Here is a 22,263-nt window from a genome sequence, read left to right on the forward strand (position 1 = left end):
CTTTAGCTAAGTCTTAGTGATCTCCTTATTCTTGTACTTTGCTCTAGAATTGGTGGTTTTCTGGTCCCACTACAGGACCAGTAAGAAGAACATTTTGGATGACTATTTTGGACCTTTGTTTAAATCTCAGGTATCAAGGATTGCTTTGTAGAATTATTGTTTCTCAGCATTATGGTCTAGAACTCTGTCAAGATCTTGTTCTAGAACTGGCAGTGGTTCAGGGTTCTGAGATAAAATTTTACCATGTTTGTAGAACTTTTGCCTACTTCTGGTAGGAGCTTGGAGTTCCTATCTAGAATTGAGTGTACACTCTGTGGAAGCTGACTGTGCCCTGTTGATCTGATCCAGAGTCTCCACTCCTTTTATATCATGATCTAGAATTCCAGAAGTTTAACTTGTTCCATTCAGTATAAATGTGAGGAAAGAGATTTGGAAATACAAAAATTAGCGATGTAGCTTTTAAAAGATACTATGGTGGGAGCTGTTTGCAGCAGCAAATAGCTCTTGAACATCCTCCTTCATACTTCCACTGTTGACATCATTTAAGAAACTGGTCTGTCATGGCTCAACTACAGCCCAATTCTCCCTTTCTTTAGTGTTTTTAATTTTAGCTCTTGATTTCCAAAGACCACTTGACACAAAGGTTTTGCACTTCAAACCTGGCCTTCAGGCATAGATTGCTTCAGCATTTTGCTTTGTCTGTGTTTATCCCTCATTATGCAAGGCTTGAACACAGAACTTGCCTCATTTTTCTGTAAGAATTGCTTGCTTAAATGCTATGCTGTACTTGTCCTATGGCTCTGGGAGCAATTTAGAAGGAAAACATTTTAAATATCTCTTGGTATTTTCCTCTGGGATCCATTGTTTTCTCACATGGACTAAGAGAATGAAGATCCCAGTGTAGAATACAGACTAAGTATATGCTTACTACTGAATGAACAAATCAATGAGGGAGATTCAGAAAGACAAACATTTGAAAAAATGTGAAAGTGCAAACATAGTACTGGATTTTTCCGTAAGCAGCCCCTGCCTCTTTCCCTTGTCCCTACGAGCAAAGCCCTCTCTCCCACTCACCCAGTCCAATCAGCATCTCAACTCCTGGGGGCGGCACAGGAGCTGTGGAGTCATCACCGACCATCTGGCCAGGGATCCTGTGTTCCTCCTCTGCTACAGGCGATTACGTAAGCTGGACAGCCGCCTCCAGATGTTAACAGTTTCTGTATTTTTTTCCCTCCCTTTTCAACAACAATAATAATAATTAAAACAAACACAGACCTTATCCCCCACTGGCACCCCTGAAATTACAAACGGGTGGGCCCAGATGCCCTTCCTTTTCCTATCCAAGAGTATCTGCCCCAGCCTCCAGTGCTCAGCCACAGACCCATGGCAAGACTTGCCCAGCACTGAGCCACACTGCCCATGCCAACCAGCTGTCCTGTGACTAGGGCCACTGGCTCCGGAGGAGGAAGATGGCTGTATCATGAGAAGTCTTTAAGCTGGGATTTCCCTTTTCCCACCTTCCACCTCCCAAAGCCTCATCCTCCAACTTAAATGGCTGTATTTTGGAGAACTAGGTGGCTTAAGAAGATTAGTAATGAGATCCCAAGTCTTTCACGGCTGGGTCAGGAGTTCAGAGGCGGGCCTGGGTGACTAGTGAATGGCATAATTAGGAAAGGCCTGTGAGGCCCCAGTGAAATGAGCCTGGACAGGCCTTTCATGGCAGCAGTTGTCAGCAGCACAAAAGCCCACCGCCACATCCGACACTAATCATTCTCCCTTGTTAGAGGATTTACTAGCTGGAGGAGTCTGAGCCCCTGCCTACTGCCTTCTCACAAACAAGTGTCCCAGAATGGGCTCAGCTCAGTGTCCCTGGCTCCTCTGGACTTAAAACACGGGGAGATAGTACCACCCCCTGGGGCAGGGTGAGGGGGTGGTAGAAATGTGAGAACTAACACTGTCCATGATATAAATTGGGATCTGGCATCACTTTTCAGTGATTACTGCTACGGCTGTTGTGATTATTTACTGAATATGGAGCATGAACCACCTCTTTATGCCAGGAGGAATGGGGTGAACTGAGAGAGGAGCATGCCTGACTGTCATCCTTGTTACCCTGTGTGGTCCTCATTTTCCTTGCCTGTCCCTCAGAATGGGGATAGGGATCTTGGACTAACACAGACAGGGTTCAGACCCAGAATGAACCACCTGCTCCTGACAGGTATAACATTGGCGTGCTACCAATCAGTTCTCAGCCTCAGGTTCCGTATCTTCAGGGCAGAGAGGAGGATAGTAATAGTGGCTTCATAGCAATGTGGGGATTCTAGGCTTGGAACACAGAAGCTGACTAGTCAATGATGGCAAAGAGAATAGCTTTTGTGGATACTGTGGTAGGCCTTCAATGTAAGCTTTTTTTCTTAGATTGACACATCTAATTTCTTTGCATCAGAAATATACAATCATATATCGATACAATTAAACAATTGAATGACAGTCCCCAGAATAAATTCCATAATTCTGAAAGTTTCTTTCCTTTACAAGATTTAGTTATACAACAGGTTAAGTATGTTAATATTCTGTAGAACAAAGATGTCTTCACCGCACGAACATGTGTGTGTGTGTGTGTGTGTGTGTGTGTGTGTGTGTGTGTGTGCACTGCTTGCACATACGTGAACATGTATGCATGTCAATCCTGGGACCCATCCTGAACTCAGGGCGTGGGTGCTGTTCCTGAACTCTTTTTGCTCAAAGCTACTGTTCTACCAATGGAGCCACAGCTCCACTTCTGGCTTTTTGGTGATTAATTGGAAATAAAAATCTCAAAGACTTTCCTGCCTAGACTGGCTTTGAACTATGATGCTCAGATCTCAGCCTCCTGAGTAATTAGGTTTACAGGTGTGAGCCACAGGCTCCTGGCTAGTGAGTCACATCCTGAGTGATCATGATCATTTGATGAAGTCCAAGGTTTGTACCCCCAAATAGAAGGGCTTCAGATTTGTAGGGAGGGGCAGGTTTGGAGGGTATTAGAAACCTCAAGAAGTATATAATGTGTTAGGGACAGATTTCCAGGACAATGAGGTGCTAATCAGCCCATAGCTAAGCTCCAAGGCTGGAAGCTATCCAATGTCAAGTTCTCTTATCTTCAAGTGGCCTCTGGATAGAGGTTGGGAGATCTGCTGTGACTTCCCAAACTTTGAGGGAGAAAAGAGTCAATTCTCTGTCCTGTCCACTCACCCTGTACACAGGAAATGCTTCTTTGCTTGGTTGTCTGTCCATGCCAAATAATAAATCCTCAAATTGAAAGAAAGGCGATCAACCCTCCCCCTCCCCTCTAGCTCTTTAAAGCCAGCATCAAAGGGAAAGCTGCTCCGGAGGCCTGGGGAAAGTGATAATTGTTTCTAATGGTTGGTGAAAGAAAGCCAGCACCCCCTCCCTCCTCTCCTTTCTTTTTCATTGTTATTAAGTGTGTAAAAAGAAGGTTGGAGGAGGGGGATTGGAGGGTGTGTGTGTGTGTGTGTGTGTGTGTGTGTGTGTGTGTGTGTGTGTGTGTGATATGTTGTGTTTCTTTTAACCCTTCGTTGTCTTTGAGATTTCTGTGTTCAGTGAGTCAGTCTGGAATAAGGGACAGAAAAGACAACTAAGGAAGAGAACAGCAATTGGCAAGAAACCCAGGTAGGAAAGGTCTAGAGCACACATCAGACAATGGGAATCAAGAATCAGAATATTTGAGTAGCATTTGCTCAGATGTATTAATTGAGATGAGGCAGGTAATTTACCATTCATGGTCATTAGTTATTTTGTCCAACTAATATTTACTGGATATCTATTTATGGTGTTCCTCTACTCTTATTAGTAGAAGATGTAACAGGTAAAGCCTAAGTCTTGGCCCCAATAAACTTGGTCAAGTTCAAGACCTACAAGTAGAATTCATTGCCCAGGTCAGTTCTGGCCAAGTATGAGTGAGTACCCATAGTGCTTTGCTGAGATAGACTTACAAACTGACACTAAAGGAGAAATCAGGGTTTAATTGGTAATGTGTGTTGTAGACAAAGGACCAGGAATGGTAGCACTGACATTACAGTTTTGTTTTGTTTTGTTTTTAACTGGTCCAGTGGACTCAAGACCTGAATTAGCCATTAGCCTCAATTTCTTATCTGGAAAATATAGATAACAAAATCTTTTTTATACAGGATAGTTTAAGGATTAAATGAAATAATGGATTCAAACAGGCTCTGTGGTATATTCTATTTATTGGAGAAATTATTGGGGAAACAATTTTTTTGTTTACATCATATTAATTGCACATCATCTTGAGCTTGAAGTGGTTGACTGGCTGTAATATCTTCCATTACTCAATAACCTTGCCCCATACAATTATTATCAGCATCATCTCTGTACCTAAGTCTAGGCCTATCAGTGACTTGGACTCCTAGATCAAATGCATGACCAGTGGGTAGCTTATATAGCCTTGGAAAAGCCACATCAGTTCAATATTGGCAGTGTTTGCTAAGCTCTACCCAGTGACTGAGAAAGACTCCAATCAGAAGGAAATAAACCAGGCATGGTCACTATCCTTGAAGCACATATAAAGAGTGACAGAGGGAAAGGCAAGAAACTAAATGTGGTTTCATGACATCCAGGGTGTGGACCAAGCCTTACTGGGATGGAGGAGTCAAGAGGAGGGAAAGAAATGGGCATTAGGTCAGGCCAGTTTGAGTTTGGTTAGACCAATGTCTTCTCAAATGTCAAAAGTCCTAGTCTCTCAAATGGGGACAAAAATGCTTATTCACTCAGTCATTATGGAGGTGACACGAGATTACACATGGACAGCATCCTGTTCTTGTAGACCATTTAGTAGCTGGTCTACTGCCCTCCTAAAAGGGAGCTCCAAGAAGCATTGAAGCTGGGTCTAGAGAGATATGTTTATGTGTCTGGGTTTCCTCAGCCTTTTGCAAACACAAGCTGAGGGGATGATCCTAGCAAACGTTCTGTCCTGCAATCTCCAGGACTGAGATGGTGACTCATATCAAGGAACCAGCTTCTGACCCTTTTTAACTTTGAAGTTATTTTATATTATTATTATTATTATTTCATGCCAGTATTAGGGCTTGATCTAAGGGACTAGGCCTTGTCCTTTAGCTTTTCCACTCAAGGCTAGCACTCTACTACTTGAGCTACACCTCCACTTTCAACTTTTCACCAGTTAACTGGAGATCTAAGTCTCACATACTTTCCTGCCCAGGCTGGCTTCAAACCACAATCCTCAGATCTCAGCCTCCTGAGTAGCTAGGATTACAGGTATAAGCCATCAGCAGCTGGATAACCTTGTAATTCTTGAGGGTAAATAACTGAGCATGGGAATGGCAAGCTTGAGGGTAAAAATCCATCCTAAAGAGAAATATTGGGAAACACTTCCTGATACTGTGTGTGTGTGTGTGTGTGTGTGTGTGTGTGTGCATGTTCACACGCGCACACTTGGGAAGTTACCATAGTGTAATTGTCAGTGTACACCCCTGGGGCTCTCCCTCCTTTCCCCCTGACCTCTTTTGCTGCTAGGCCCATTGCAGGTCTCTCTAAGTAGAATAGGAAATGGTAGAGGATAGGCCAGAGCTTTGAAGGGGCACTTCCTCCCTCCTTGATTGACAAAAAGGCATGGAAATCTGTAAAATCAAAATTCAATGGAAACCTCATGGCATGTCCCTGTGTGGGAAAAATACCAGCACCCCTTCACCCGCCCCCTGCCTCCTTTGCCTCCCTCCCCCTTGCTTTGTGTACATTGTGTGTGGGTGGAAGATAAACTGGATTTAAAAAACCCTTTGAAAGCAAGACATCGTTAACTCCTCTAATTGAAAACAGTCTTCTGCAAAAGAAGGGGGTTTAGTAATGTAGTGGCTGGCAGCATGTTGAATGGACAACCAAATGGACAAGAGTCAGGACTCTTGAAGAAGCCCTCTGCAGGATGGCTACCGGCACCTCACAGAGACCATAGAGATAACTGTGCTTCAGATCATCCTATTCCCTCCCATCTGTTTCCCTGTCTATCAGTTGTGAGAGTTGTCATAAAGATTTTGGATACCATCCCAACTTGGATTTCCAATGATCTCAAAGCTAGGAGGGAAGAACTCCTCTAGCTCTTTGTACAAATAGTAGGCTCAAACAAAAACAAACAAAGCAAAAAGACTCATTGCTGGAATGACTGCAGTTACTCTTCTGATTGTCTTTGCTGGATATGGCAACTAGGAAAGTGGCCTTAGAGCCTTTTCAAACAATGTCTAGAAAAGACAATCACTGTATGCTGTTGCTGCTGCATTATTCACTGGGTACTTTTTTTTTTTTTTTTTTTTTCGGTCATGGGGCCTGAGCTCTGGGCCTGGGCACTGTCCCTCAGATCTTCAGATCAAGGCTAACGCTATACCACTTGAGCCACAGCACCATTTCCAGCTTTTTCTGCTTATGTGGTACTAAGGAATTGAACCCAGGGCCTTATGCATGTGAGGCAAGCACTCTATCACAGAGTCACCTGCTAGGGAATCTGCTGGGATTTACTTGTGGATAAATAAAACATGGTCCTCACTTTGGAAATTTTTTTTTATTTTAAAGGGATTAGACAAGACTAAGCAATGATAATTTAACTTGACAAGTAGTGTAACTCAAGTATATAAAGGGAGCTATATGTACATGGAAGACACAATAAATAATTCCAGCTGGGGGCTAAACAGATACTTTCATATCTTCTTCAACTTGATAATTTCTTTATCAATTCATTCATTCGTTGCTGAAGATCTGCTTTTTTGTGTGTCAATGCTCAGGCTGAACTCAGGGCCTGGGCCCTGTCCCTCAACTTTTTTACTCATGGCTGACATTCTACCACTTGCATTATGACTCTACTTCTGAATTTTCAGTAGTTAATAGAAAATAAGAGTCTCATGGACTTTTCTGCTCAGGCTGGTTTCAAACTGTGATCATCAGATATCAGCCTCCTGAGTAGCTAGAATTACAGGCTTGGGCCAGATTTTGAGTATCCATTTTTTCAGTCATTTAAAAATCATACTTGGTTTTCTTGAAATTTCATTTTATTGTAGTCAAAACACAACAGGCAATCTCAATAATTCATTCAGTGTGTAATACAGCAGCATTAACTGTAGGTAAAATGTTTGATAGCAGATGTCTAGAGTTACTTGCCTCACTCAACTGAACTCTATGTTCGTTGGTGAGCAGCTTCCCAATTCCTCTCCCCACCACTCTTGGCACTCACTTTTCCATCTTTGATTCTGTGACTTTGATCATTTTATATAAATGGATACATGCTGTATTTCTCCTTCTAGAAGTGGCTTATTTAACTTGAGGATAAAATCCTCATGATCCACACTTGTTACAGGTGAGTGTCAGATGGTCTCTCTGCCCCAAACTGTCCTTCCCCCTCCCTGGTCATGGGGCTTGAACTCTGGGCCTGGGTGCTGTCCCTCAGCTCTTCAGCTCAAGGCTAGCGCTCTACCACTTGAGCCATAGCACCACTTCTGGCTTTTTCTGCTTATGTGGTGCTGAGGAATCGAACCCAGGGCCTCATGCATGCAAGGCAAGCGCTCTACCACTGAGCCACCTTCCCAGCCTGCTTTCCCTTTTAAGAATTTCACAGCATGTAGTGATGCATTGATGATGGACAGGTAGGTTGTTACCCCATCTTAGTTGTCCTGAATAATGCTGAAGTGAGCACAGGAGTAGGAACAATGTAGCTCTAGAGAACTGACCTCTTTCAGGAAACCCAAGTCCTGAATACTGTTCTAGAGCATCCTTGATGTGCTCTACGAAACAGCAAATAATGGGAAAGGAGGGAGCAAGTTGTGTTTACCCTAGTATGACAGAGGGGGACAAAGGTTACTATGTGCAGTGCCATGCCATCCTAGATCATTAGAAGGGTATGTTGGAAGGTGGAGTATAGATGGGATAACATAATGGCTTTGCATGACTTGTGTGAGGGAGATGTTCGGACTGGGATCAGAGAGGAGTCTGGGAGTAGTTGGAAGATCCCTGGAGCCTGTGACACTCGAGCAGCTGGAAGAATGTGCAGACAAATGGAGAGAATGAGATGTCAGGGTGGATGGTGGGGAGAGTCTTCCACGGTGTGCATTGTGACTGTCCTGTGTGTCCCCCACAAAGTGTTCAGTAAAACCTCCATTGCCCAGTAAGGCATTATGAAGCAGGATTTGCCTCAGTGTGGGGAGATGGACACATTATGGCCACAGCATCAGTCATCTTGAGACCATGCCTTTATTCAGTTAGCCAGCCTGCAGTATCTGTGAGGCCCTTTTCCCTCTCGCAGCACTCCGGACCCCAGCACGCCATTCCTCTTCAATTAAGGGGTGCTAAATGCGCAAGTGCATGACCTATTCACAAAAGCAGGAGACTTATGAAGATTCACATCTCCCTTTTCCTCCACCTCCCAAAGAACAGAAATGACTTGAAAATCAGCAAGGGCTTTGGGCCAAGGTTCAGCTGGATTTGTTCTTTCCTCTCTGATCTGCTTCGACTGTCCCTAGTGAGATTGCAGTCAGCCTGAAACAAATACACAACTAGCCAGGAAAACAGGAGAATAAAATAACAGCAGCATGTTCCGCTAAAAGCCTTGTCTAGTGCTGATAGAACTGACGAGATAAGAGGAAATCGTATTTAAGCAGTAAGAAGGCTTTGTTCATGTTGGCAAATTCTCTGACCACGAATGCTTAAGATGCAGAGATAAGAACACCCCCCCCCCTCCACTTCCAAGACCCATACTCAGAGATATGCTATGCCACCATCGGCTGGGAGACAGACAGCTAAGAACACAGAGGAAAGCATTCCTAAACGATACATGTCGAATTGCTGGCCTGGATTTCAAATGCCGTAGATAGTTTATGCAAAGTCTCGCACTGTTGTAAAGTGAAACACAATCCTCTGGCAGCCTCTGCCTAAACCTGGTCCCAGTTGTTTTTGAAAAAAATAAAATAAACAAAAATGTCTTCCAGCCCATTAAAGAAGCTATGTTCTATCCTTGGCCTCCTTGGTATTGGCTTCTACAGACTAAATCCAATGTATCTGTGCCTAATTCTTAGACAATAGGATGAGTGAGACTTGGCACCTGCGTGCTCCTTAGCATATTGCCACTAAGACTCAGGGAACCAATACTGTATTCCTAAGATGGACTGATTCCTAGAGCCAGGATGAGGGGAACTTTGACAGCTACTAAGTTTTTCTATTTTTAAAGCAGGGAAACTCTTTTCTGAAATGAAATATTATAAGGCAGCTTTGGTACACAAAAGAGGAATCAAGATGATGAGGCTAAGGTAGTAGAACAGAAACCAAGTAGACCTTCCACATCCTGAGCCAGAGGTCAACATATCCAGGCACCCATGAGAACCTATGGAAGATACTTTGGCAATCTATGGCTAATCCAAAATTCAAATGTGCAAGAGCCACCTGAATCCCAAAGATGCAGGATAACCTGTCTGTAATGATATCTCAAAGCCAGCACCAACTAGAACCAGGTCTCCTTCATCCAAAACCAATGTTTCAGCTCACCTCTTTATATGACATATGGTGATTCTTGTTCTTTATATGACTTATCTTCTTCTGAGGTTTGAAAAAAATTGCCTCAATGAAGATGAAAATATGAGGGAATCTAGGTGACAGGTGTATGGAACTCTATTTTCCTTCTTTTTGTTGGTCATAGGGCTTGAACTCAGGCCTTGATCTTTCTTTGCACAAAGCTAGTGTTCTACCACCTTGAGCCACAGCTCCATTTCTAGTTTTCTATTGACTAAATGGAGATAAGAGTCTTGCTGACTTTCTTGTCCACCCACACTGGCTTTGAAACAGTGATTCTCAGATAGCCTCCTAAGTAGCTAGGATTATGGGTATGAGCCACTGGTACCCAGCTCTCTCTGTATTTTCTTTGTAACTTTACTATAGAGGATTATCCAGGTAGTTCATTTTAAAAAAGGAAGCATTTGATGCTTGCCATTTTAGATGACCATGTAGCATATATTTTTTGATGGATAAGTAACTTTTCACTTCTGCAAACAGAACAAAGAATTGGTGTTTTCTAAGACTGCCTAAAAGATATAATTATCCCTAGATGATGATAGAAAGAGGGGCATTTGGATTCATGAACCTGTGCAGATGAGATGTTCATTGATGATGCCAAGAGGGGTTGGCTATAGACCATGTTTAGTTCGATGGAGCCTGTTACACAGGAACACATTGTTAAGGGAGTTTATGCAAGTCATTTTACATTTACTTTTCATGGTTGTATAAGTCAAGAGTTTACAGTGATTTTCTTTGGTTTTAAGAGACTAAGTTTTGCTATGCTGTCCAGGCTGCCTTGAAATTCCTTGATTCAGGTGGTCTTGCTTCAGCCTCCTGAGTAGCTACAACAGCAGATATGCACCTCCATTCCTGCCTGGAGGAGTTTCGTTACTTTATTTTATAAATCATAAAATTACATGGAATAAGGTAAACCCCAAACACCTGTGCTTACAGATGTTCACACTATACAGCAGGTGTGTACACTACCTAGAGTTGACAGCTATGCAAATTTTGTTCTACTTGCTTCCAGTCTCTTTCTGTAAGAGAATTACACAACTACAGATAAAGTTACACCCCATTTATCCCCAGCTTCTACTAACAGTTCCCTTCCTTGAGACACAGAAGCAATGGCCACCCTGAATTAGATGTTTACTATTCCTCTGAAATTTTTAATTCTTATGAATCCCTGGGCAACATAGAGTTTTGTTTTGTGTGATCTTTTTTATTTTTTTTGGGGGGGGGGGCGGTCGTGGGGCCTGAACTCTAGGCCTGGGCGCTGTCCCTCAGCTCTTCAGCTCAAGGCTAGCGCTCTACCACTTGAGCCACAGCGCCACTTCTGGCTTTTTTTCTTTTTGCTTATGTGGTGCTGAGGAATCGAACCCAGGGCCTCATGCATGCAAAGCAAGAGTTCTACCACTGAGCCATCTTCCCAGCCCCTGTGTGATCTCTTTTATATTGATGGCATTATAATTACGTAGCTCTTGATACTTTATTTTTGTCACTCAGTGTTGTTTTTACCATCTCTCTGTGTTGATGTCTTTGACTGCATTACTAGACCTTTTGTTGTGATTAGCCTGGGCCAAGTGTTCAATATTTTAATATCATCCTGTGTATTTTAGTATCATCTGTGTATGAATCTAGCTAATTCCTTCTAATATTCTTTCACCCAATGTAATTCGGACACATGAACATTTCATATATCATAGAACCACTTCCAAAAGATGAAAATTTAGATACTTCCTAATCCTTTGTTATAGTATGGATATTTTTATATGTACTTCAGGAATGGACATCTTTGATTCTTGTAAATAAATGTACTTTTCTATTTGCTTTTTTGTTTATGTATTTATTTTATATGTTTTCCGGTTTGCTTATTCTGGTTGAGAATAGATTGTCTTGCTACTCTTTTTCATAGATTTTCAGTTCCTTAACACTCTTTGGATCAGCCTTACTTCTCAGATGATTGACCTATGAAATGCAGATGTGAAATGACAGACCCAGGGTTTACAGGGAAAATGTTCCAGTACTGGAGCTTGAACTTGAGACCTTGCACTCTTGCTTGGCTTTTGCTCAAGTCTGACATTTTACCACTCTACCACTTGAGCCACACCTCACTTCTGGCTTTTTGCTGGTTAATTGATTAATTAAGTGTTTCACAGATTATTTTCTGCCAGAGCTGACATTGAATTGTGATCCTCAGCTCTCAGCCTCCTGAGTAACTAGGATTGCAGATGGCAGCCACTGGCACCCAGCTTCACAGAGAGGTTTTGAGGGAAGAGCCACATCATGTGTTAGAGAACAGTTTGGGACAACCTTCAGCCAATCTCAAGAGCTCAATTGTTCTCTGTATGTATGTAATTACTTAGTATATGTGTACTAAGCTAGCTCTCTGCCCTTAACATCTGTCTTGCCCACTTTTATATCCCAGAGGTTTGATAAATAGCCATCAATTAATAAATACCATTTTGAATGAATGAGTCAATCAACAAATGACACTTGATGCATAAACTCTTAAGTTTGAAAAGTTCCTGTTTCTCTCAGTGGTCTTCGGCCTTGACTGCCACTGAAGGAGTGTGTGTGTGTGTGTGTGTGTGTGTGTGTGTGTGTGTAGGTGTATATATGTATGCTTGTACATGTGAATGTGTATGTAAAGTAATGGAACTGATTTTCTTTAGTGATATAAAGGCCACTGGCTCTTGCACTCATGGCCTTCTCCTTATCACTACTATAGGCCACAGCACAATTTGCACACTTGTTCTAAAACCATTTGCTTGAGACTCAAGCCTCTGTGAGTTCAAATCCCTCCACTTTCTTTTTTTGCCACTTTTTCAGAGCTTTGGTGTGATCAGGCAATTTATCACCACCTAATCATTCTGAATTTCTGCTTTCCTCCGGGCCTGCACTTCTGTTGTTCGCTCCATAATGTCTTCCAGACCTATCTTCAATGTCAGCTCCTGCAGAATTTGTCCCCGTCACCTCTGACCCCCAAATTGATCATCTCTTCCTTTCTTTACAGCATCAGGGACTACCTACTTTAGGACCTGGGATCCTGGAACAGATTTTTTTTTGTCTTTTCATCTCTACTTACTCTTGTATTAAGGTAGATTGACACGTTGAGATTTCATCGATTTTTGTTGTTGATGTTATGTCTTTCTTCTAGATCTGTCGAACCAAGGTGATCGACCTCAGTGAAGGCATTTCCCAGCATGCCTGGTACCCTTGCACCATCAGTTACCCATATTCCCAGGTCTCTCAGACCTCTTTCTGGCTCCAGGTAAGCTCATGATTTTTTAAAATGTTTTTATTATCACATATTAGTTGCACAGCAGGGATGTTGTGACATTGCAATATATACTTAGAATCTTACAGTGTACGTTAGATTCCCCTCCTTCTTAAAATTTCAACAGGCTTCATCGCTCTATTTTTGAACATGTACATGAAATAGGTAAACTTAAGTTTTAAGAGCCATGGCATCTCAAGCTAACCACCAAACTCAGTGGTAACTTTGGAGATGATTATTTTCACTCACTGCCTCCTAAGCCTTCATTTGTACTCCAGGCCTTCAGAATTTCTTCCATGAAGACTCCACTGATCTCCAAAGGGGGAAAATGACTTTTTTTTTTTGCTTCTAGCTCTACACCTGTTTCACCTCCTGTTACATAGCACTTGTCACATGTTAGCTTATGTAGTCCTGATTAAAGATTATAAGTTTTAGCTGGGCACCGGTAGCTCATGCCTATAATCCCAGCTATGCAGGAGGCTGAGATCTGAGGATCACAGTTCAAAGCCAGCCCGGGCAGGAAACTCTGTGAGACTCTTATCTCCAATAAACCACTAGAAAACCAGAAGTGGTGCTGTGGCTCAAGTGGTAGAGCACTCGCCTTGAGCTGAAGAGTGCATGGACAGCGCCCAAACCCAGAGTTCAAGCCCCAAGACTGACAAAAAAAAGATTTATAAATTTTATTTATTTAATCTATGTATCATTGATTTACTTTAAACTTTCACAGACATATAAGGGCCTTATATATTCTTTTTTTGCTCCATTGCTTTGTTACCTAGTTACAGGCTAATGCTGGAGGAAACTTAAGCCCAGCTCTCCACTCAACATCAACAGCTAGGTGGAAGCAAACCCAGGACTGAAGCAGGGTTTCTAATCTCAGAGTCTGTGTGTCATGCTTTCTCCTTCCTGTCTGGGTCTAATTCCTGAATTGGAGGAAGATTGCCCCCAGATCCACCCCAGAATGCTTGCTTCCTTTCCATGTGGCTAAGCTCCTAAGTGACTTTCTCATGTCTCTCTATTTCAGACATATTTCTCTCAGCCAATGGTTGCTACAGCTGTCATTGTCCACTTGGTGACTGATGGGACATACTATGGAGACCAAAAGCAAGAGACCATCAGCGTGCAGTTACTTGATACCAAAGACCAGAGCCACGATCTAGGCAAGCATCTTTTCCTGAGCTTACCTCTCTCTCTTTACCTGCTTCCACTCATGTGCCATGGGTGGATGTGAGGATGAGCTAGACATGATCTCTTCCTTACCTTTTTGTCTTTTTGCTTCTTTACTCTTGGACATTCTGTTTGCCTCAATCAAAAATGTAGCTGATGCAGAGAAACATGGATTTGGTAGGTATACAGACAAGGAGTCAATGGCAAAGCCTTTTTGTCAGATAGCTTTAACCTTGTGCATCCCCCGGGATCCTCCAAAGACACTATTGGGAAGGAGACTAAGAAAGAGCCATTTGTTTCCCCCTGCTATCAGCCATTTTAGCTCTACAACTCATGGAGAGGTGGGAGTGATCTCAGGTCACACAAGTTTTGAATAAGTACTCAGGGTTCAAAAACATAACCAGAGGTTTCTGTGAGAACTCCCCCCCCCATGGTGATCATATCACCAGCACACACACACACACACACACACACCCCTCTCTCTCCTCTCTCTCTTTCTGTCTTTCTCTCTTTCTCACTCACTCACTCGCTCACTCTCTCTCTCTCACTCTCACTACCCTCCCCCCCAGAAGCTCCCTGTGGGATCATGGAAAGTAAAAATTCTGTTGAGTTCAGAAATGGGCAAGTGGGTGAGGAATCAGAATCAGGTCTTACCTCTCAGGAATCTACCCTGAACCCTGAGTCAGGTGGGAGAGCAGGGATAATAACTGTCCCTTGTCCACCCCCTCCCTCTCCCCACAATGCCTATATGCTCCACAGTATTGAGGAAAGGGACCAGAATTTGAATCCCATACCTATTCCTCCCTCCCTCTCTTAGAGAGTGTGAGCAGAGTTTTTTAACCTCTCAGCATCTCTGTCTTCATAGGCACAATGCAATGATGCCCGTGTTAAGGTCAGAAGGAGATACTGACACTATTGTGTCACCATAACACCCTTTGAAAGAAGCCTAGCAATCATGACTTCCTAGTCTCACTAAGAAATTCCTTTTACACCCTCTCTTTTCCAGCCTACCCTAGAGAGATCTGGGTAACCCATCCAAGTGTTTGGAATTCCGGGCCAGCACTGGAGCTTGGACTTCAAAGCTGTGCCCACACCATTCCACAGAGAGCTCATTTCAAAACCCCTTAAGAAGCAAGCAGACAAGGGGTCACTTCAGGGTCAGGTAGAAGCCAAGGGAGAAGGGAAGATGTTTTGTTTTCATGTTTATTTATTCAGTCATTTTAAAGGTAGGGGGAGGGTGCAGACATATAAATAAGGAAGAGAAAGAAAACCCCTCTGGATTTATCTGGATTCCTGGGAAATTTCCCAAAGTGAGAAGCAAATATTTTGATAGTCATTTTGGCTCAGCAAAGGGCTCTGAGGAAAGGCTTCGCAGCGGAGAGGGGGAGAAGTCTGGCTCCCCAGAAACCTCTTGGCTCTTGCTACCAGTCCCTCCCTACTGTATGTTCCTGTCCTCCGCATCCTCACATCCCCAGCACAGGTTGCAGAGACCTGAGAGACGAACAGAGAAAAGGCAGCGAGTAAGCCAGCAGCTTTATGCATCCACAATGGAGAAACCCTTCCATCCGAGCAAAGCTGCCAGAACAGATAGGATCACCGGGTTTCCCAGACATAGAAATGGAGTTTTAGGAGTTTACTAGAGTCTCCTCATCAGAACGTGGCTAAACCAACCTTGAAACTCAGGATTATCTAGCTAGCTCTCTTTTTTTTTGCAAATTCCATCCGGCCCCATCCCCTTTTCTTCTATCCTACTCTTATGTATTTTACTTTCAGTCCCTGTCCGCATTTTCCTCTTTAAATCTGGGTACCTGCTGCCAGCCCAAGGGAGGCATGCGCATGACTACGGAGTGCTTCTTGTGTGAGGCAGTCTTGGATTGTCCTTGACCTGCACTGCAGTGGTGGTCCATCTATCTGAAAGGTCACACGTAGTGTAGCCTGAGTACCTCAGTTTTTCTTCTCTGCAGATTGGGCATAGCGATCCATGCCTCAGAAGACTCATCCTGGGGCTTGAAGATTACCCATGTCAGTGGGCTTTTTCACCCTGAGAGGGGCCTGTGGTTATGAATTATTCCCATCACTTTTATGACCAGCCAGGCAGTTATCCTGAACTGTGAATCTCTGAGGCAATGTAGGAGGGAGTGAGAGCCTGAGATGCTTGGACAAAGGTGGCCATTTGGGGGAGGGAGAAGGACGTTAGATGCTAGGTGAAGAGAAAGCTTTAAGGGGCAGGGAGGTGGGGAGGGAGGGGATTGGAAAGATTTGGAACCAAGAAAAAAAAAAAGGCAGACAAAGAAACTTTCAATCAAACTCAAAATCCTCGTTGGCCGCCCAATGGTGCTTTTGTGCAGTGACATGAAAGGGTCTGGGGGCTTCAGGAAGGGCCCGTTGGGGAGGGCGTGACTGGCCTTGAGTAATGAGCCTGTCTCCCCTGACAGGCCTCCATGTCCTGAGCTGCAGGAACAATCCCCTGATTATCCCTGTGGTCCATGACCTCAGCCAGCCCTTCTACCACAGCCAGGCGGTACGTGTGAGCTTCAGTTCGCCCCTGGTCGCCATCTCGGGGGTGGCCCTCCGCTCCTTCGACAACTTTGACCCTGTCACCCTGAGCAGCTGCCAGAGAGGAGAGACCTACAGCCCTGCGGAGCAGAGGTAAGGCATCCTGCACCTCATTGCCATGGGCCATGTGTAGATGAGTGGATAAATCTATGCATTTCTCCTTTCTCCATCTTCTGATCTCTGGCTGGATCAGCCTTGGGACTTGAGGATCATATGAATCCCTGAATTGCTGGGGCTAGCAGAGGAAGCAGGGATTTGCCCTGGAAAGAGACTCTGTCTCACCTGGTGTGCAGATGCTGAGTTTTCAGAAAGATGGAAACAGCAGCTTACTTCTCTGGACTCAACCTCCCCACATAACAGACAGGGTAGGGGAATTAGACTTTACAGGGCTGAAATGCTAGAAGATTCCTCTTCATAAGTGGCATAGGCACAAGTCCTTAACTGAGGAGGATGGATGGGGTGGAAGGGGTATTTGCTTCCTTTCTGTTCACTGTGTGATGCAGTGATGGGTATAACTTCTCTTTCACAAACTGAGCCCTAGAGTGGTCCCAGCGTGTGTCGATGGAGTGTAGAGAGCATTGCTCCACCAGTGCACTTGATCTGGTATCTGTTAAGACACCTCATACAGAGATGTGAGGGGATGATGTTTCCTAGAAAGAATATGAGGTTGGGGAGCACTCTTAATTTAGGTTTCAATCTCCACATTACTGTTCCTCCCGTAGTGTGTCCTTACATGAGTCACCCTTTTCCGAGTTTCCGATTTCTATTTTGGAACAAATAGATTGTAATAGCCCGCCCCTTACTGTGGTTGCAAGGATTCGTTGTTGCCCTGGAAATTAAAAAAAACAACAAAAAAACCTCTTTCAAATTATGGGACACTCGTGAAAACGACTGATGAATACGTATCGATGAGTAAATAACCTATCAGTGCCAAACAACCTGTCGAATAAGTAAAAATCATTGAGAGCTTCTTTTCAGGGTGGTTGGTGGTTTTTGGAGCACAATTCTATGTGGAGTTCTGAGAGTCTGAGCAGAACCAGCCACCGAGCTGATCTAGGGCATCCAAACTTTGGTGTTACCATCCAGATTGCTCAGAGCCCTGGAAAGGGAAGGACAGGTTCAAGGTGGTTCAGTATTTCACACTCAGTTAATGAGATCCAGAAGGAGAAAGAGTTGACTCGTTGATAGCCCCCATGGAGTAAAGCCCACTGCACATGGTGGTCGGGGGGTGGGGGCAGGGAGAGGGAGGAGGGCTGGGGGACATCAGACTTTCCCACGCTCCTCCTCCCACAGAGGACACAAAATGTGGTTGCAAAATCCACATTGTTTTGCACCCACAGTCTCCAGCTTCTGTTGTGCAAAGTCTGTTGCAATTGCTGCAAGACAGGAGCTCCTGACATATCTGTCATTGTCATAGTTCATCTTACCAGGCTTCAAAAAAAAGTATGATTATTATTATCCTAGCTTTTTATACTCTGTTAAAAAAATAAGCTAATTCTCAAAACCCAGAGAAACAATGTCCATGGAAAATGCAGACCCATTAGACCATTTCCATAATGTGTTCTCATCCTTTCCCAGATCTCCAGACCTTCCAACAAATTGACCAAAGCCAGACCTGACTTTTCTGAGTCCTTAAAGAACAGTTTCTGTGCTCTACGAAAACAGTAAGAACTGTTTTAAGATCTGAAAAAGATCAGTCGGCTCGTTTGTGTAGCTCTTTGGTTGTGAAAGAACACAGAATTGGGGCAGAGCCTTGGTCCTGTCTGTCTTATTGTATGACTGTAGACAAGTCATTCTTCTCTCTTGGTTTCTCTGTTAAATGATGAAGATGGATTGCACATTCTCTGTGGTTGCTTTCCAGTTCGAGCTGACTTTGATTTCTCAGTGCTTGGAGGGGTGAGGGGAGAGAGAAAGGAGCAAACATTTGTTGAGCCCCTGATAAGTACATTATCTTATTTCACTCTCACACCTGTTCTGGAAGGGTTATGACTCAGAGAAACAGGCAGTAAGAGGAAAACCCTGTTTTGTCTGCTTTTGAAAGCACTTGAAGGAGACAAACGCTTTCAGGACCTGTCACGGTCCTAGGTGAGCATTGACTCATCCTGGTTTTGAACAGCAGAGAAAGACGCAGTCCCAAGAGCTTTGGTTAGATTGCTTCTGAGCTTGGAACAGGCTGTCTGAAGGCCTGAGGATGCTGGGCTGCAGAATTTCCTTCTGGATGCCCCAGAGAGGCAAGTACAGCAGCTGTGTTCAGAAAGCTGCCCAGGAAATGACCCAAGCAGGCCAATGTGCAAATGCATTCCAACAAACAACCAAGGGGGGGGGGGGGGGAATCAGCAAAAACTGTACCCAGCCCTGAGATGTTATTCATTCTCAAAATCACCAAGGTAAATAACATCACCTTTTACAGCACAAATCTCAGTCTCTTGTAGTTTGAACCTCGCACTGCACACTTAGCTGTTTCCCAACCAGTTTTTCCCTTCCCTCCTCCCTTTCTCCCTGTACCCTTCCTTCTCTTCCTGCCATCTCTGTCTTTCCACCTGTCTATTCTTTCTGGCTTTTTGTCGCTTGTTCTTCCCCTCCTCCCTCCCTATCTTCCTTCCCCACCCCCTCATCCCTTCCTCTTCTTCGGAGGAAAGCAGAGTGATATCCAGTAGGCTGCTAGGGCAGAAGCTTGCTATAGCAAAATCAATGCAGGCTGTGTATTCTGACCTAGATTCAAGGGTCACCACCCCTATGCAGTGCTTGGTATAAATTCAGAGGTTCAAGAAAACAGGATCAGATTTCAAACAGGCAGTCCAGTTGTGGAATTCTAGCCAAAACACAACTCCACACCTAGTTGGGGAAAGAGGAAATGGAGGGGAAAGGGTGGGGGGTAAAAAAAAAAAGTAAGGAGCTCCAAGAAGAAAAACTGCAGTCCTGCCATTGAGGCCCACCCCACCCCCACTCAACTTGTGGTTCTGAACAGAAAAGAAAATTCGACGGGCCATGTATTAAGAGGATTATCTTACTTCATTCCACTTTCCCTCACTCTCGTCTCCCTTTCCCTCCTCCCTCTTTCTTATTTCCTCCCTTCCTCCTTCTCTTTTTATCTTTCATATTCTCTTCCTTCCTGTTACTCAAACTGTTTCTATGTTTTTCTACATACTGGTATATCTAGAGAAGCAGTGCTAATAGAGAAGTAACTTCTAAAAGGTCATTTTGGCAGGAAACAAGTTCTTTGTGTGGCTGAAATGAGCTCTCTCCAGCCAAGGTAGACTTACAAGTGATTTACAAGGGCCCCACAGGCTAAATCCACACTTTCCTAAGTCTGCACTGCTAGGACCCCAGGTGTGGAATACTCCATTAGGTAATCGTATAGGGATTCATATTATAGGAACACAGAAACCAAAATGAAGCTACCGACGGCCAGAGACCATATTGATATTGACGCCTACATAACCTTGTCTAGTTTCCCTAATTCACAAAGGAATCTGCAGCTCTAGAATGTAGGTTGGATGTCCTGATGGATATGCTGGCAGGTGAACAGTTGGGCATGATGCCTGTGTAGTTTTGCCTGTACTGGATACTGCCTGGTTCTTTGATAACAAGTTGATCAGTTTATCTCCCACTCAGCCATCCGCCAAAGTTCTTGTGACTCTGTATCTTTATCAAATCTGATTTTTCCCATTCCATAGATTTCTGAAATCATGTCTCTCTGCTGTTTGTTTTCATAAAACATAACAAACCTGGGAGTTGAGACTTCCAGATTCCCTAATTCTGCATCCTTAGTCATTGGGAAACTCAATGACAAAGTAAAGGAAATGGATTTCCTGCAATCATCCATCAAGTTAGAGGCCAAACCAGCTTTTGAATGTGGTTCTTAGGACTCCATTTCTTTACGGGTCTGATATCTCATAGAGCAGATTAGGCCTGATTTAGGCCTTTAATTAGTTGGTAGCATTTAAATATCAGAAGATTTCCTAGTAAGCACCAGAACTCTTCCTGGAACTCTTCGAAGAAATCAGAAGATTTGAAAGCAGTAGGACAACCTGGAACTAGAGCAGAGTATTGTTGTTGCCACGGTCAGAAGCTACCCAACTCACATTGTCATTCAACATAACTGCCTGGACTCTGCAGGATTTGCTGAATTTGCACCTCACACTCTTCAAAGCCTTGCCTCTGCAGCACATCTCTGATGTTGGCTCGTGAAAGTCCAGGAGAGGATCAGATTTTACTTAGTAACTTTCTGGGCAGAAAACTGAGGTCCTATCATGCTACCTCTTTTTCATTCTCACTTCCTGAGTGGTTCTATAGAGCTGATGACCAGGACAGTTTTCCTTTCCTTTTCCAATGTTGAACAAAAACCTCTTTTTTGTAGCTTTTTCTTTGTTGTCTCCATCTGAATATCCCAGAAAGACTTATAAACAGCCTGCCTGTTATTATCTCTACTTCTCCATGGCATAATTGCAGCTAAAGCAGCATGCCACAAAAGTTAAGTTGTGGGTCAAATGGAAGTCCCCACTAGCCCTTCAACCTCTGCTTTGCCCTGATCCCAGTAGGGTCCAGATGTCCTCTGTACACGTGGTTAGTCTCCATTTCAGTGTTTGGGAGATTGGTGATGGGATCACATAATACTTTCCTGTAGAAAGTGGAATCTATAAGTAAATAAGCATACGGGTTTTATTTTTAAACAGAAATACATATCCAAAGGAAAGAAGTAGGAGAGGCTGGTCTTGAACTTTGATCCTTCTACCTCCTCTTCCTCCTCACTGATTACTGGGGTGTGAGAGAGGAATGGTGGGTACCTATAACCATAATATTCAATGCACATATGTGAAACTGGAGCCAGATCACTTGAAGTTATGAAGGATGTTGAGATAGATGAGGTAGAATGAAGAAGCAGGGTGACCTTGATCAAGGTGCTTTGTACTCATACATTGAAATCTGTTTGTACAACTAAAGATAATTATATATACATATATATGTATATACATACATGAACATACACACACATTACACCACACACACACACACACACACACACACACACACACACACACACACACATATATTTACAAAGAAGAAAATTAAAATACTAAAGCATCTAACTCTGCTTCTGTGAGGATTTCCATCTCTGCCTAGGTGTGAGAATTTGATAGATGCAGTTACTTGTGTCTCTTGCCCAAATCCACCCAACAAATCACCCTTCTACCTTCAAAGACTTGCCTTAATTGTTCCCTTCTTTTGTAATTTTTATGAACAGTCCATCGCTGATATGAAATCCTTCCCCTAGTTAAAAAAAAATAGTGAACTAGAGCCTTGTCTTTTGTTTTGTTTTCCTTACTTCTGTTTTGTATTTCAGATATGAATGACAGGAGTGTATCAGGATTTAGGTCAGAGGGTCAGTTCGGGCTGTCTTCATCATTTTCAGACAGTGTATTCATACAAAGGTTTCCAACCAGCAAGATAGCAAAGGGAAGAACAAGGACTTCGGGAGCGTACAGACTAATCTCTATCAGCATTCTATTCAAGCTGAGTGCCCTTGGGCAAACAGTCTAGAACTCTTAGTCTGAAACACCCAAACACTGATAATATTACTACATCAAGAAGTTATTTCATGGTTGCAAATAGGGTGGTATAGGTGAAACAGGGTGGCTCATGCCTGAGACATATTAGCTCCTTTTTTTCCTTTTCTTCCTATCAATAAGCCAAAAACAAAA

The 22,263-nt window shown here is 43.5% G+C and overlaps 1 protein-coding gene across 1 annotated transcript in view; it reads left to right on the forward strand.

Annotated features, from left to right (window-relative positions):
• Positions 1-22,263, forward strand: part of Pappa (pappalysin 1) — a 223,955-nt gene that overhangs the window by 149,382 nt on the left and 52,310 nt on the right. The window contains exons 11-13 of the mRNA XM_042678753.1: positions 12,719-12,832; positions 13,863-13,998; positions 16,441-16,654. Of these exons, the coding sequence (XP_042534687.1) occupies positions 12,719-12,832; positions 13,863-13,998; positions 16,441-16,654 (464 nt within the window). The remainder of the gene's footprint in view (positions 1-12,718; positions 12,833-13,862; positions 13,999-16,440; positions 16,655-22,263) is intronic.

This window comes from Dipodomys spectabilis, unplaced genomic scaffold (genome assembly GCF_019054845.1).
Source record: "Dipodomys spectabilis isolate Male_0828 unplaced genomic scaffold, ASM1905484v1 ptg000046l, whole genome shotgun sequence".
Classification (NCBI taxonomy): Eukaryota; Metazoa; Chordata; class Mammalia; order Rodentia; family Heteromyidae; genus Dipodomys; species Dipodomys spectabilis.